The sequence below is a fragment of the Dendronephthya gigantea genome, unplaced genomic scaffold, assembly GCF_004324835.1.
Source record: "Dendronephthya gigantea isolate DGI-Jeju-01 unplaced genomic scaffold, DenGig_1.0 000184F, whole genome shotgun sequence".
NCBI classification, from domain to species: Eukaryota; Metazoa; Cnidaria; class Anthozoa; order Malacalcyonacea; family Nephtheidae; genus Dendronephthya; species Dendronephthya gigantea.
Genome location: NW_021163194.1, coordinates 350963 through 367850, shown reverse-complemented (window position 1 = coordinate 367850; position 16888 = coordinate 350963). Strand labels below are relative to the sequence as shown.

The 16888-nt window shown below is 38.3% G+C and overlaps 2 protein-coding genes and 1 pseudogene across 2 annotated transcripts; 2 read left to right on the top strand and 1 right to left on the bottom strand.

The window, feature by feature from the left end:
* Window positions 1-4997: 4997 nt before the first annotated feature.
* LOC114538447 lies at window positions 4998-7852 on the bottom strand (annotated as a pseudogene).
* Window positions 7853-7925: 73 nt separating this feature from the next.
* LOC114538445 lies at window positions 7926-10869 on the top strand. The gene is made up of 5 exons (XM_028559622.1): window positions 7926-8788; window positions 8903-8974; window positions 9080-9516; window positions 9619-10026; window positions 10132-10869. The coding sequence occupies exons 1-5, from the start codon at window positions 8551-8553 to the stop codon at window positions 10867-10869; spliced, it is 1893 nt and encodes a 630-aa protein (XP_028415423.1). The 5' UTR covers window positions 7926-8550.
* Window positions 10870-12785: 1916 nt separating this feature from the next.
* LOC114538444 (kelch-like protein 41a) lies at window positions 12786-16601 on the top strand. Its single transcript, XM_028559621.1, has 2 exons — window positions 12786-12857; window positions 15170-16601. The coding sequence occupies exons 1-2, from the start codon at window positions 12786-12788 to the stop codon at window positions 16151-16153; spliced, it is 1056 nt and encodes a 351-aa protein (XP_028415422.1). The 3' UTR covers window positions 16154-16601.
* Window positions 16602-16888: the final 287 nt, after the last annotated feature.

The following is a 16888-nucleotide window of genomic DNA, read 5'->3' as shown; positions in this document are numbered from 1 at the left end:
TTTGTTGAAGCCAACTGTAATAATTGCTACTTTCACTCGACATTTGTAACATTACTGATAGAATTTCAGTATAGAATTAACACAACAGGCACAAAAATCAGGGTTAGCCGGTTAGGGCTTGCTCTGACTTAATATACTCTTATACACCAAACATATCCTGACAGTTGAAGTTCTTTTCAACCTATATTATGACCTACAATCATAATAACTATGTACATATTGTAGTAATACTACATATCAAACACATGTAGATTTTGCAGCAATATTATCACAACGTGTATGATTACAGTAAATACATAAACACATGATATCAAACAAATTTTTGAACTCTATCAAGCTTCTTGCAAATTAGTTGTTTCTAAATGCTAAAGTTGGAAAATTTAGCAGATGATGTGCGCCATTCTTTCAAGTGGTCAAACCGGTTATTGAAATTGAGTATTTCATTAAGAGTACTCTAGTGAAACTACATTTTCCATGCTTAGCAGATGTAAATAGCAACATGCAATGCTTGAATGCACAGTTCTTGATACAATCTAAAATACCAGTAATCTGTCTGTACTAAAATACAACAGGGCTGGTATGGCCATTTTACTGTGTAGCGCCTTCTCACCAAATAACTTTGCGCATATTACGTGGTTTCCGGACGGCGCGCAAGGAACTTTTAACAACAATATTTGTATAATTCTTTTAGGATATAACCTCCTCGCCTAGATTATAGTTTATAATTCTGTTAGGAAATAGACTTGCCTAGTTTAATCTTTACGCCGCAAATATTATTTACCTTATATTTCCTCTTGGCAGCAACACTTGTACATATTTATAGCCATTATCACTTCTTGCTTAACACTCCTTAATTAAGCATTGTGCATTGTGTAAGCATACAGTCTTGCTTTATGCTCTCAAGAGAACATCTCTTCAAACTTTTGATTGTATCCACGAATTTCTATGTGAAACAAATTATATTAAATCAAAATTATATTAGCATCCTGAGTATTTCATACTAACTCACACGGCAACAGGTCATATACGGATACTCGTGCTAAAACTGTATGAAGTAGGGCATCCTTAGTTTATGTGGACCAAAATTTAAATGTTGGCAGGGGGGTGGTTGCTTTTATCTACGGTACTTGCTGATCGAGTGACAAATCATGATTAATCACACTTACACAAAAAACAATGGAGTTGTCCTTCTGATGGGTATTCTGTGCCCAGGGATGAAGTGCTCAGAAGCGGCACTTAGTCACTATCTCAGGCTCTGCATTGGGGTTGGCTCTCTCTACCCTTGATATGAAAAATAATGATTTTAGCATTTGGTTCACATCAGTTAATTACTAACTATATAAATCATATTTTATGGAAACAACTTATGCACTAGTAATATTCTGGCCAATTTATTAAATCATCATTATATGCAGAGATTTCAGTCCATTAACCTGAATCTTTATAGCTTTGTATAAAATGTGGTGGTACTACAAACTGATTATTTAACCTATTAGATTGCAGTGCACCCAGATGTAGCCTACTTCAGTATTTTACTCTGTCTAATGCCAGATGATTTTACTCATCAGTGAAAGAGTACTGTCAGTTAATGAGTTAACAAAACTATCTGTCAGTGTCTCTTGTTAACCCATTAGCTTGCAATGCACCCAGATGTGGCCAACTTTATTATTTACTCTGTCTAATGCCAGATGATTTTACTCATCAGTGGAAGAGCACTGTCAGTTAATAAGTTAACAAAACTATCTGTCAGTGTCTCTTGTTAACCCATTAGCTTGCAATGCACCCAGATGTGGCCTACTTTAGTATTTTACTCTGTCTAATGTCAGATGATTTTACTCATCAGTGGAAGAGGACTGTCAGTTAATAAGTTAACAAAACTATCTGTCAGTGTCTCTTGTTAACCTATTAGCTTGCAATGCACTCAGATGTGACCTACTTTAGTATTTTACTCTGTCTAATGTCAGATGATTTTACTCATCAGTGGAAGAGTACTGTCAGTTAATAAGTTAACAAAACTATCTGTCAGTGTCTCTTGTTAACCTATTAGCTTGCAATGCACCCAGATGTGGCCTACTTTCACAAAAAATTCCTAAAAGAACTGAACTTTCTCTGTATTTGAGAAACATGGGGGTTGAGAAGGGTTGGGCAGGACAGGTGGGGATATAGTGTATATATGTATTGGTCGATTTTTTATTTGCTTAGCACCCTGCAACATATCATATTCTTAGAAGTTTTGGTTGGAAGCAACCGGTTTGAAAATAACATGTCATTTAGTGATCTCCACTGTTTTTTTGCAATGAAGTACTTACTGGTTAGGTTGTATTTCAAAAAGACAACAAAAAAATGTGGCGCTTTTTGTATAGGAAGCATGCTATAACATAATAGCTGTACAGAGCAACCTTAAATGGATGACAGGAAGCTATAAGGAGCATTAGAACAACTATGTATTTCTGATAAATAAGTTATTTAAAGTCAGTCAATATTACTAATGATTTGAGTACTTTCCTACTAAATGAACTAACCCATAGTTTTTACAAGGAAAACTGCAATACCATGATTGGTTTTTACTGCTAAATGAAAGGCAGGCATAATATTCAGTAGAGATTTCTGTTGAGAAAACTACCCATATTGCTTTCTGTTTGCCTGCATAATCCCATGACACACATTTGCAGTCAGTAAATAGCTACCATTTGCACAATTCATAAATGAAATACTTGCAATACATTCAGAAACATTCAACTTGCCCAGCAAATGTTTTATGTCTATATGTATAGAAATTCATTGCTGTGTCAACAGGCCTTTCATATAAACTCTTTAATCTATTGACGTGTATTTAATGTATTTACACTAGTGTGTATATTAGTATGTATATTACTATATATTAATACATATTACTAGATCAGATTTATTGACAAAGTTAATGTTATTTCATTGCACATGTATGGGTAATATATTACTTAAAGTTAAAATGCCATTTTATACAGTTGTACAACTTTAAGACAAACAAGTTATACTGTAGTGGCTTTAGTTTAACGGATTTTCTGCCCCTGTATACATTGCAAATCACACGACATCAGTGAAAATTGTTTTACGGTATCTCAGTCTGTCCCCAGAAATTTTTCATTTGACAACTGGGGCTGGTTTTATCAAGCCCGTTTAGCTTAAACGGTGGATAAGTCAAAATTAAATAACACTCTTACAACTCTCTTGAATGAGTCAACTTAAATATTATGCACTGAATATGTAGTTGTAAACAGTGTCGTTGTATTAAGGTTAAAAACATTTAGTTTGCTTGTTGAATACAACGATAGACTTGCTTTCTATTTTGAACTTATCCGCCGTTTAAACTAAACGGGCTTGATACAACCGGCCCCTGGCACCACGCACATAATGTTATTGTGTTAAAAATTAAAATGAATCAAATCGCTTTGACGAATGACGATTGACGAAATCGATTATCGAACACTTCCGGTCATTCAAATTTTCCTTAAACAAGTGAATTCTATTTCAAGAAATTTTTGGAACCATTACTCAGTATTTTTTGGAATTTTAAACTAGTATAGCAGTGCCTCGTAAACATGGGCTTTACCAAGTTCCTTTGAACTTCAAGCATGGCTTTAATCATTGTGGATTTTAAATTTTTAATCATTAAAATGAGAATTGAGAATACTGTAAGATAGGAAATTTCGGATGAATCCTGAGGAACTGCGCTGCTCCTGCTAAGGAATATTGAGATTTGGGTGCAGTTAACGTTGTCGTTACGTTACTGGTCATACTAAACGTTAACAGGCAGCTATTCTCATTTCTCAAGCGAGCTTTGCCACAAATTTTTTCGAGGTTTCCACAAAGTACTAGCAGTTTTGGCGCGATAAAGCATCAGGTAAGGTTGCTTATACATTTGCTTTAGTTTGTACGCGATGCCGCCGAGTCTTTGAGTTTGACAAGCGTTCGCAAAGCTTTCGGACAAGAACATCTATAGATACGTCAAATATTGTGTGATATATAAATTTTCAAAGAGCTTCTTCGATTGCGGTCAACACAAGTAGCACGCTCCAAAATTAGGGAGATTTAGCATGAGGATGTGAACGTCAAAGACGACTTGAAAATAGCGAGTAAATGGCGTGGCATGTCCATATTTGGGCGCATCACGATATTTATTCGCCATTTTAGCACGCGATGCCGCCGAGTATATATATATATATATATATATATATATATATATATATATATATATATATATATATATATATATATATATATATATTCCATATGTGGAATATAATACTCTCTTCCGGTAGGAGCCATATCTGCCTTTTCCACAATTCCTTCTCTGAACTGATCAACGTCTTCTTTTAAAGACCTTGGGTTAAAGTTTTCATGTATATGCTCGTTAGTGATAGAATTCATGCACTTTTGAAAGATGAGAACCCACAACAACTGGTAGAGCTATGACATTTTCGATATACTTATTTACGATTTCACTAACCTTCCCGTATTCAGACAGCCTTCAAGATATTGTTGCCTCTGTCGTAGCCTTTTCTCTTAGATTTGTAAACCGTCGATTTTTCGGTGTCAGGTCAACTCGGCCCACTAACTAACTCGGCCCAACCAACTCGGCCCACTGTCGAGACTAAGTCGGCCCACTGCCGAGGCCAAGTCGGCCCACTACCGAGACCAACTCGGCCCAACATCGGACAATGTTATTCAATGTACAAATGTGTTAAATATTTTAAAATTGGAAAGGAAAAGGTACTCTAGAAGTTGTTACTGCAATATCGTACTGTATGATCGCTTTTTATCCAAGGTAAGTCAAGTCAAAATTTCAATATTGGCATACTAAGATTTGAAAATCGCAAGTACAGGCAAGTGAATTCATTGCTGAGAGTTGATTACTTGTATAAATATATGACATTCGAAGTTTACAGTAGTCAAACACATGTGATTTTGGTTTTTTTAATGCCGTGAAAGCTATTTGCCAAGAAATGACTTTTAGACAAGACATATAAACATACAATATACAAATATACGTAATAGAATAGTTAATAATTATTTACATTATTTACATCGATATATACAGTGTATCCTATTAAATACCCCGCCACCATCACAGTTCACTGGGTGCAAGGGCCATTGACATGGGCACAAGCATGCAACAGTTGTTTGCTGGTCATTTCACCAGCAATGAATTTGTCCCAATGTTCAAATATTCTGCCTTGTAGTTTTCTGTATTTGCGCCGTTGTTGACGTTTCAATTTGTTGTCAGAAACTAGACGAACCTGTACGGACACCAGACGAGATTCGCGATGTAACAGGTCAACCAGCAAGTAGAAGGGCAGGGATCCACGCCTTGCGTTGTGGTTTAAACGATGGTGCCAACCCTCAACATCATTGTTGGTTCTAACACTTTTTTGAATATGCTCCAATTCTCCGGAGACCAAACTGTGGAATTGATCCAGGTATCACTGATGTACGCGACCAGGGCTTGGAGGACAGGTGTGGTTGCCAAAGCCTTCAGCTGCTCAAACATCTGGCTAATGTGCTCGTGGGGCAAAAATGGCAAGGCCATCAACCGTCTAATGTATTTATGGGTTGAGTCGTCCTCGTTGTATGCTGTGGTCAGGCCCAACCCTTGTACTTTCCGCCAAATTGCTTGGGTCCAATGGAACACACAGCCTTGAACTGATGCACCTGGGAACACCTTTGCCACTGCCTGCCATAACGCATGCTCGAAGTCGATGACAACGCCTTTCAAGCAGAGACCATCAGCAAGGAGGTTCTTGATGGCCTTCAACACGTGCTTGTAGTCTCGCCTTTTTTTGCCAGACATTAAGATAAATGCCAACGGTATCTGTTAATATGAAAAAATAAAATACAGCAATTTAATTTGGATCTAAAAATGAGGACTTAGTTGAATGTATTAAATATATTATATATATATATATATATATATATATTTACCTGCTTCACGTCACTGTTTTGTCTCACAAAGGCATGAATTGAGAATAGCTGCTTGAATGGATCTTTCACAACTTTGAAAGTGGCATCCATGTACCAAACCTTTGCTTGCTTTAGTAGGGCGATCATTTCTGGGGTGCTGAATATGAGGTGGCGCCGACCTCCAACCTTCACGTCTGCCTGCAGGAAATCATCTGGTATGTGGCGTTCGTCAACCTCAAACTCCAGATCAGTGGGCTCCTGTGGTCTTGTCTTCTGTCTTTTCCGGTTTGCTTGCCTAGCGAGATTACAAACCTTAGGAACAGCAGCGCACGGGGCATCTGTGAAATGGGCAACCAGAACTTCATCGGCGATAGCTCCTGCAGATCGAAAGAAGTCTTCCATGGCTTTGGCTTTCACCTCACTGATTATCTATACAAAGCAGAGATGATCAAGAAGACAAATGTTATGACATGTAGATATAAGGTGTTGACTTTTAAATATGAACATGCGAAATGACTACATGTGTTTCACCTTTGCTGCTGTACCTATGCCACTGGACGGTTGATGTGAATGGACCTGCACACCTGGACTAAAGTCTGTGCCATGCTGCCTCACAGTGGCCAGACAATTCGTTGTCTTGTTGCGGACAGTACAACGCCAGACAATGTTGTCCTCGCCATACTTGCGTTTAACCGTGTACGAATGTCCAAGGTTGTCCACCAACTTACATTTACCGCGTTGCGTAGAGGACTCGATTTTCTCATACTCGATGACACGGATGGTGTCCTCAGGAACAATGTTGCCTGGAGCGCCATCTCTAATTGACTCTTCCTGAACTGTGGGTGGAATTTCGTAACTGCCAAAATCTTCATTTTGTGCCGAACTTTCGCGTGAGGATGGTGGAGTTGAGGAATCATTGCCCAAGTTCACTATCAGGTCAACCATTTCACTATCAACGAGTTCACTATCTGTATGAAAAAATAAATAAATCTTGGTTGGTTGCATGGAATAAAAAAAAAATAGTGTTTCAGTTATGAAGGGAATAATAATTTTATAGCATATTTCACATACCAACAGTTGAAGAAGGTATGATGGTAGGTTGAATAGAAGCTTGAGAAGCACCAACGCCTACCACTGTACTACCTAAAGATTGAAAAGTTCATATGATTAAAATATTGCAGTTTTATCACAGTGTTTCTTTCTATATAAACAATAATTATTCCAATGCTTATATATGAGCATTTTTCTAATAGTTACCATGGGGAATTCTCGAGCTTTCGGCAAGTGGCAAAAGAAATCCAGCGCTCATGTTGAGGCAATCATCACAACGCCAGTCGATATCCTGTCCATTCCTGACAGCGCTCCTGTACCGCTGTTGGGATATCCCGGTGTCGCACGTTCTGTGCTGCCATCGGTCACATCCATCGCATTGAATGCCTTCTTGTCTTGCTCGGACGGAGTTCTTGCAGCGAATGCAAAGATCTTGATCGGCCATCGTTAAAAAGAGTCTTGAAGTGTTGTAAACTGTGGTGTCGCGAACGAGAAGTGAAAGAAAATGCTTTGAATCATCACACCTTTTTATAAACTATTACTATGATGACTCATCGGCCTCATGAATGTTTGTTGTCTCTGTGAAAACAATAACAGTGGCAAAACAACAGCATTAACGAAGGGTTATTAACAGTTACTAATTACTACCACTATGCAGATGAAACTCTGATACATTTCTGTCTTATGGATTTCCTATATCAATACGTTTCATTCATTCGTTGTTTCTCAATATGAAATGTAGCATAAGCAACATGCGGCGAAGAAGCAATTGTATCAAACTAGCAACCGTATCTTGGTCACGATTCTATGGTTAAAAAATCTTGACCAAAATGATTATCAATCGTGACTAATTTCCTCGTCGGGTAATTAGTCACGGCTGATGATCTTTTTACCACTTTGTTTTTAACTTCAGCCTGAAAAATTTTTTACCACTTTGTTTTTAGTCAGTGCGTATAAATGACACTACTACGAATGTTCGAATAACTCGGGTAGCTTTTTAAACCCGGGGACATTTTCAAAACCTCATGTGATCGTGCACGCACTGACTAAACATTTGTCATGTAATCGTTTCAACCACTGAGGTTTCAAACAGGCCTGAAGTTAAAAACAAAGTGGTAAAAAGATCATCAGCCGTGACTAATTACCCGACGAGGAAATTAGTCACGATTGATAATCATTTTGGTCAAGATTTTTTAACCATAGAATCGTGACCAAGATACGGTTGCTAGTTTGATACAATTGCTTCTTCGCCGCATGTTGCTTATGCTACATTTCATATTGAGAAACAACGAATGAATGAAACGTATTGATATAGGAAATCCATAAGACAGAAATGTATCAGAGTTTCATCTGCATAGTGGTAGTAATTAGTAACTGTTAATAACCCTTCGTTAATGCTGTTGTTTTGCCACTGTTATTGTTTTCACAGAGACAACAAACATTCATGAGGCCGATGAGTCATCATAGTAATAGTTTATAAAAAGGTGTGATGATTCAAAGCATTTTCTTTCACTTCTCGTTCGCGACACCACAGTTTACAACACTTCAAGACTCTTTTTAACGATGGCCGATCAAGATCTTTGCATTCGCTGCAAGAACTCCGTCCGAGCAAGACAAGAAGGCATTCAATGCGATGGATGTGACCGATGGCAGCACAGAACGTGCGACACCGGGATATCCCAACAGCGGTACAGGAGCGCTGTCAGGAATGGACAGGATATCGACTGGCGTTGTGATGATTGCCTCAACATGAGCGCTGGATTTCTTTTGCCACTTGCCGAAAGCTCGAGAATTCCCCATGGTAACTATTAGAAAAATGCTCATATATAAGCATTGGAATAATTATTGTTTATATAGAAAGAAACACTGTGATAAAACTGCAATATTTTAATCATATGAACTTTTCAATCTTTAGGTAGTACAGTGGTAGGCGTTGGTGCTTCTCAAGCTTCTATTCAACCTACCATCATACCTTCTTCAACTGTTGGTATGTGAAATATGCTATAAAATTATTATTCCCTTCATAACTGAAACACTATTTTTTTTATTTATTCCATGCAACCAACCAAGATTTATTTATTTTTTCATACAGATAGTGAACTCGTTGATAGTGAAATGGTTGACCTGATAGTGAACTTGGGCAATGATTCCTCAACTCCACCATCCTCACGCGAAAGTTCGGCACAAAATGAAGATTTTGGCAGTTACGAAATTCCACCCACAGTTCAGGAAGAGTCAATTAGAGATGGCGCTCCAGGCAACATTGTTCCTGAGGACACCATCCGTGTCATCGAGTATGAGAAAATCGAGTCCTCTACGCAACGCGGTAAATGTAAGTTGGTGGACAACCTTGGACATTCGTACACGGTTAAACGCAAGTATGGCGAGGACAACATTGTCTGGCGTTGTACTGTCCGCAACAAGACAACGAATTGTCTGGCCACTGTGAGGCAGCATGGCACAGACTTTAGTCCAGGTGTGCAGGTCCATTCACATCAACCGTCCAGTGGCATAGGTACAGCAGCAAAGGTGAAACACATGTAGTCATTTCGCATGTTCATATTTAAAAGTCAACACCTTATATCTACATGTCATAACATTTGTCTTCTTGATCATCTCTGCTTTGTATAGATAATCAGTGAGGTGAAAGCCAAAGCCATGGAAGACTTCTTTCGATCTGCAGGAGCTATCGCCGATGAAGTTCTGGTTGCCCATTTCACAGATGCCCCGTGCGCTGCTGTTCCTAAGGTTTGTAATCTCGCTAGGCAAGCAAACCGGAAAAGACAGAAGACAAGACCACAGGAGCCCACTGATCTGGAGTTTGAGGTTGACGAACGCCACATACCAGATGATTTCCTGCAGGCAGACGTGAAGGTTGGAGGTCGGCGCCACCTCATATTCAGCACCCCAGAAATGATCGCCCTACTAAAGCAAGCAAAGGTTTGGTACATGGATGCCACTTTCAAAGTTGTGAAAGATCCATTCAAGCAGCTATTCTCAATTCATGCCTTTGTGAGACAAAACAGTGACGTGAAGCAGGTAAATATATATAATATATATATATAATATATTTAATACATTCAACTAAGTCCTCATTTTTAGATCCAAATTAAATTGCTGTATTTTATTTTTTCATATTAACAGATACCGTTGGCATTTATCTTAATGTCTGGCAAAAAAAGGCGAGACTACAAGCACGTGTTGAAGGCCATCAAGAACCTCCTTGCTGATGGTCTCTGCTTGAAAGGCGTTGTCATCGACTTCGAGCATGCGTTATGGCAGGCAGTGGCAAAGGTGTTCCCAGGTGCATCAGTTCAAGGCTGTGTGTTCCATTGGACCCAAGCAATTTGGCGGAAAGTACAAGGGTTGGGCCTGACCACAGCATACAACGAGGACGACTCAACCCATAAATACATTAGACGGTTGATGGCCTTGCCATTTTTGCCCCACGAGCACATTAGCCAGATGTTTGAGCAGCTGAAGGCTTTGGCAACCACACCTGTCCTCCAAGCCCTGGTCGCGTACATCAGTGATACCTGGATCAATTCCACAGTTTGGTCTCCGGAGAATTGGAGCATATTCAAAAAAAGTGTTAGAACCAACAATGATGTTGAGGGTTGGCACCATCGTTTAAACCACAACGCAAGGCGTGGATCCCTGCCCTTCTACTTGCTGGTTGACCTGTTACATCGCGAATCTCGTCTGGTGTCCGTACAGGTTCGTCTAGTTTCTGACAACAAATTGAAACGTCAACAACGGCGCAAATACAGAAAACTACAAGGCAGAATATTTGAACATTGGGACAAATTCATTGCTGGTGAAATGACCAGCAAACAACTGTTGCATGCTTGTGCCCATGTCAATGGCCCTTGCACCCAGTGAACTGTGATGGTGGCGGGGTATTTAATAGGATACACTGTATATATCGATGTAAATAATGTAAATAATTATTAACTATTCTATTACGTATATTTGTATATTGTATGTTTATATGTCTTGTCTAAAAGTCATTTCTTGGCAAATAGCTTTCACGGCATTAAAAAAACCAAAATCACATGTGTTTGACTACTGTAAACTTCGAATGTCATATATTTATACAAGTAATCAACTCTCAGCAATGAATTCACTTGCCTGTACTTGCGATTTTCAAATCTTAGTATGCCAATATTGAAATTTTGACTTGACTTACCTTGGATAAAAAGCGATCATACAGTACGATATTGCAGTAACAACTTCTAGAGTACCTTTTCCTTTCCAATTTTAAAATATTTAACACATTTATACATTGAATAACATTGTCCGATGTTGGCCGAGTTGGTCTCGGTAGTGGGCCGACTTGGCCTCGGCAGTGGGCCGACTTAGTCTCGACAGTGGGCCGAGTTGGTTGGGCCGAGTTAGTTAGTGGGCCGAGTTGACCGTAATTCGATTTTTCTACGCAGCTTCGATTCTAAGAGCTCCTTCAAGTATGCAAACTTTGTCACCGCTGCCATGTTCGAAGAGCCGATTTCTGCTTAAAATTTGTTTCAAAACGATAGACTGTTCTGAAACTCGCCATCGTTCAAATAATTTCGCAACCGTGTTATTTTGGTGACGCCTCGGTCAATATTTTCTTCAATTAAACAGCCTCGCGCTTCTATGTCTTCAAGTGATTCGCCTTTTCCCAAATTTGCCATGTTTACTTTCACGTTTAGACTCCCCGATCCACGTTACTACCTTACTCAGAATCTATTTATGCCTTTTGATTTTCTCTGAAATACCCTTGTTTAGAACCCCGTTTCGTTTTTGCTGTTTAAAGACTTAAAAGAGTTCAATCGCTCCTTCCAGTTTTGAATTCAAGTTTTTTTAATTCGTTTTTACTCGATCTCGTTCGGACGTGCCACTATATCGCGACCCTTCTTCGGCGTAAACCTAGACACTAAAAATGGGTATCTATTTATGTTGTAATGCATCGAGTTTTCAAACTCAGGCAATCAGCGTAGACTACGAGTTGCATCATATTTCAATGAGTTTTTGATGGTTTTTAATCCTTTTTTACCCATCACTTGTGAATTTATGTTTGTCGAGCTTTGAAATAATCAGCATGTATGATTGAAGAGCCGGGTTTAACTTTCAATGTAATCATGTTCATGTTTCAGATTCAATTTGAACATTACTGCTAATGGCCCATGGTTATGATCCAAACCGCTTTCTTGATCCAGTCAACGAAGATTATCTATGCAATATTTGCCACCGTGTTTTTAACAATCCACGATTATGCGAGGCAGAAGAGCACTACTTTTGTCTGAGTTGTATTGAAGAATATCTTGCCCATTCTCAATCCTGCCCGAAATGTCAACAACATCTCACTCAAAAAACTTTGAAACATCCCCATTTTTTTTTGCCGAAGATTTTGTCGCAGCTGAGAATCAAGTGTGATTACAACAGTCGAGGGTGTCCCATATTTATTCAGCTTAAAATGTTGGACGATCACGTCAGTGTTTGTGAATATCGTCCAGTTACGTGTGGAAATTGTGGCCAGCAGGTGAACAAAAGAGATGAAAACTACCATAAAAGTTTCTGTCTGTTTGATCGCTCCAATATTCAGGACTTAAAGGACATCAAAATGAATCAAAAGGAAATAAAGGATATGTTGACAACTATGATGACGATTATGTCTGAAAGACAAGAAAGATTTCACGTAACCCTAGACATAAGTGGGAAAGCACCACAAGTGGTGGAGAATTCGCAAGTGAAAGATCTGATGGTAGTCACCAATGTGTACAAGGAAGGTCATACTTCCACGAATTCATGCGAACAAAATGAAAAATGGTGAGACAAAAAGTAATGAATGTCAAGATGATGATGTACGTATGGAAGTTATGAAAATGAAGGTAATTGTTCATAATTTTTTCTGCCATCATTTAAATGTTCTGACGGCTTAGTGAGGAGGGCCACATATCTTCGAAAAATAAGGTAGTAATTCGAAGGTAATCTTGTGATGTGCATAATAGACCAACTTTTGATTTAGCCAAGAAAAAGGAAATTTCCGAAAAGTGCATACTAAATTTAGTAAAATTACCAAGTTTGGCTGCAAAATATTGTAAAGTACGGAAAATATAGCCATGCGAAGTTGCCAATTTTGTATACTTTTTACTACGGCTGGAAGTGTTTAACTAAATTAGTTTAAACGCTTCCGGCCGTAGTAAAAAGTAAATACAAAATTGCCAACTTCGCATGGCTATATTTTCCATACTACTCGACATTTTCCAGCCAAAGTGGGCAATTATACCAACTAAGCATGCTCTTTTTAGCTGTGGTGATTTATTTCCTCCTTGTTATCTAGATCGTAAGTTGGTCTATTATGCAAAAGGTCTATTGGTAATTAGTACGACTGCTGGATCGCACTGGAAGCCGGGCCGAAACTATAGAGCGATAATTGAGGGGGATTATTGATACTGAATCATAGGTAGCCCAATGCGCTGCATTACGTACGTCACTCGGGTCACGTATATAGTATAAATAATATAAGGTTGGCAAGAATATTTTATTTTCAATATACATCGTTTAAATATGATCAAAATATTAACATCTATTCTATAAAATACGCCAAAAAATAGCAGCCCCTAAGTGTAGGGTAGTTTTACTAAATTTGTACGTCGTTTTTTTGCAATGAAACGCGATTAAAAAATGAAAATATGCCAAAAGTTTGTTGAAATTTGCCGTGTCCCTATGCAGGATGCCTGTTGCCGTGCAAAAACATCAATTTGAAAACTCGTATACGCGATCCTATTGGTCATCACAAAACGGTCAAAGCTGCATGACCAATAGGATCGCGTATACGAGTTTTCAAATTGATGTTTTTGCACGGCAACAGGCATCCCGCATCGGGACACGGCAAATTTCAACAAACTTTTGGCATAGTTTCATTTTTTAATCGCGTTTCATTGCAAAAAACCGACGTACAAATTTAGTAAAACTACCCTACACTTAGGGGCTGTTATTTTTTTGGCGTATTTTATAGAATAGATGTTAATATTTTGATCATATTTAAACGATGTACATTGAAAATAAAATATTCTTGCCAACCTTATATTATTATATACTATATACGTGACCCAAGTGACGTACGTAATGCAGCGCATTGGGCTACCTATGACTGAATATGTGAATAAACACCTCTTCACCCTCACCCTCCCCCCCCATGATTATCGTTCTAGACGTTTTGTACATTTAGAATATTTTGTGGTATTTTCGTTTACTTTTCCGGTCATTTTTAAAACCATGTTTCTAGTCAATACGAAACAGCTTTTACTAATGGTTTTAACCGATTTCATGATTTAATAGTCACCACATGTTTTAGCAGGCGCATAAAATCTTGCATGTACTTAACAACAAGTTTTATTTTATGATTTACCGGCTGCCGTTAAATAACAAGTTTCGTTTCAAGTTTTTTTTGTGGATCAAACACGATAGTCGTACATGTGTTATTTTAGCTTTTCAAAACGAGTATTCGCCAGCAACACTGTATATTATATAATAAACGTAAATAAAATGAAGAAAACAAGCGCTTTTCAATTTCTAATATTCTCGTCAAAACCTTTCGACAAACCTTGAGACAAACAAAGTGAATAAAATGGAGGTAGTGGTAATATTTTAAAATTATTGACCATTTATCCTCATAATTATTGCCCTGCATGCATTCATGCAGAGCTTGTTTTTTTCCACAGACCAAATGTTGCTACCACAAAGTTCAAATACCATTGTTAGACTCAGTCTTAACCAGACGTGTACTTTGAACTCGTAGAATTTTAATCATATAGCGGTTCAACTAAACGAATATTTACAGAGATTAGTACGGTACGAATACGAGGAATACGAACAAGTACCATACGACAAGTACGAATACGACCATACGAATACATACATGAAACTTACAGATTAATTTGTCTGTCCGGTAGAAAATCGTTCGCTTCTTGAATTGTGGAGACTCTTGGTGGATCTTTGTATCGTATGATCAAACTGATAGTGAACGACTATTTATACCGCGAATTAACATAACATTATATATATAACATAACATTAAACTAAGTTATGACAGTTCCGGTTTGAAATCTACAACCATTATGGTCGGATATAACACCATAGCATACCATAACACCATTATGGTAGTGTAATGACTAAAAATTAAAATTTTACATTTTAGGAGAACATTTTAACGAGTAAACAAGATTGCGAGGGGTTTAAAGGAGTGCTAAATGATCTATTAGCAAGGAATGCAACAGGTATTATCATATTTTCTGGTGGGTATGGTTGTAAAAGCGAAACTACTTCTTCAAATACTGTTGAACTGTATTGTATTGTTGAGAGGAGCTCTAGAATTGTGCAACAATTGGAGCAACCTTTGGTATCGTCGGCATTGTGTGTTCACGACAATCGCATCCTTGCTATTGGTGGTGTCGATGATGAAGGTGACAGTGACAAGATCAAGGTTTTGAAGATGAGCCGACATGTTTTGCAATGCGCAATATTTGGAAAACTGCCTGTTAAATTATTTGGCCACGATGTCGTTGTCCATGAAGGAAATTTATATGTAATAGGCGGGTGTAATTGGCACGAAAGGAGAACATTGGACGAAATCTATCAGATTGCTCTTACCCCACCTTTTACTGTCGAGCTGCTGACGAGAATGCCCGAGCAAAGAAGACATCACAGAGCAGAACTTGTTAATGGAAAGCTGTTTATCTTGGGCGGAGCATCTACCGGACGTAGTAAAGATGCCACTGACAGCGTTGTCGTTTACGATTTTGGTGAGAATGAGTTCAAGCCTTGTCCGTCGTTACCTCAGCCGGTTTCTCGTATGTCCTCGGTTACTTCGGGTGAGAATATTATCGTTATCGGGGGCATGGATATGAGAGGCCGTGCAGTCAATGACGTCATCACATATCACACGGTGACCGGGCGATCTGAGATGTTACCATCCATGCAGCACAAAAGGTACGGCAGCTCTGTCGTAATCATCGATGACGTCATTTTCGTGTTTGGCGGACGGAATAATGAGGAGGGATATCTCAACTCAGTGGAAACCTTCACCATTGGTGGAAATGGCTGGGAAGAACTGCCAGGAATGATAGAAGAAAGATGTTGGGCAGCTGCTGTTGTTAAACCTTACAACTATACATTTCTCTAAGTCATAGGCGTATGAGGCGGAAGAAAATTATCGGAACAACGGAACAACAAAAAACGATTATTAACTCTTTTTATAAATTTCTACTGTATTCGCGTTCCTGATTGGTCAAAACCCTCCAAATAAATCTCAATATTCGGTTGAATTTCACATTTTCACCGGTTGTGACGTCATAGCGAGGGATATTGATTTTTTTGGATCGAACTTCGATTTTTCATGCATTTGTTGAAGAACGATTTTTTTTGCATCTTTGCACGTAAAACTATTTAAAACGATGATGTTGTGACGCAATTTTTCGCTCTTTTTATTTAACTTCGAAATTTCGAGAACGGAACAATGTTGCGAAGTACATTTGCGAAGCATTTGTTGTTTTAACTAGGCCATAGGCAACCCAGTCAATGCGGCAACTCTCTCGAAAAATATAATACATAAATTAACACCATCGCTTGAAACACAAAAATTACGCTAGTTTCTTAAAAAAAAATTAGATACAAAACACCTTGGATATATTTACTACATTAATCTGTCATTTTTAGACTTAAAACTTAAAAATGCTTAAATTTTGCAAATCAAAAGTGTATTTTTATCGAAATTTTGTTAAATATAGGCGGGATGCAATTTACTCGACAAACGTCATCGTCGGCAAATCTCTGATTCGCTGTTGAAAGTTCGGAAAATCACGAAGACAATTTTTCTTCATTGAGTTGGCCTTCTGATTTTTCCGAACTTTCAACAGCC

Excerpts from the sequence above, each read along its gene's own strand:
- LOC114538445 (XM_028559622.1), top strand. The coding sequence starts at position 8,551 with ATGGCCGATCAAGATCTTTGCATTCGCTGCAAGAACTCCGTCCGAGCA. Across the intron at positions 8,789-8,902 it reads AAGCTCGAGAATTCCCCATG|GTAGTACAGTGGTAGGCGTT; the intron begins GTAACTATTAGA and ends TTCAATCTTTAG. Across the intron at positions 9,517-9,618 it reads GCATAGGTACAGCAGCAAAG|ATAATCAGTGAGGTGAAAGC; the intron begins GTGAAACACATG and ends TGCTTTGTATAG.
- LOC114538444 (XM_028559621.1), top strand. The coding sequence starts at position 12,786 with ATGAAAAATGGTGAGACAAAAAGTAATGAATGTCAAGATGATGATGTA. Across the intron at positions 12,858-15,169 it reads TGGAAGTTATGAAAATGAAG|GAGAACATTTTAACGAGTAA; the intron begins GTAATTGTTCAT and ends TTTACATTTTAG.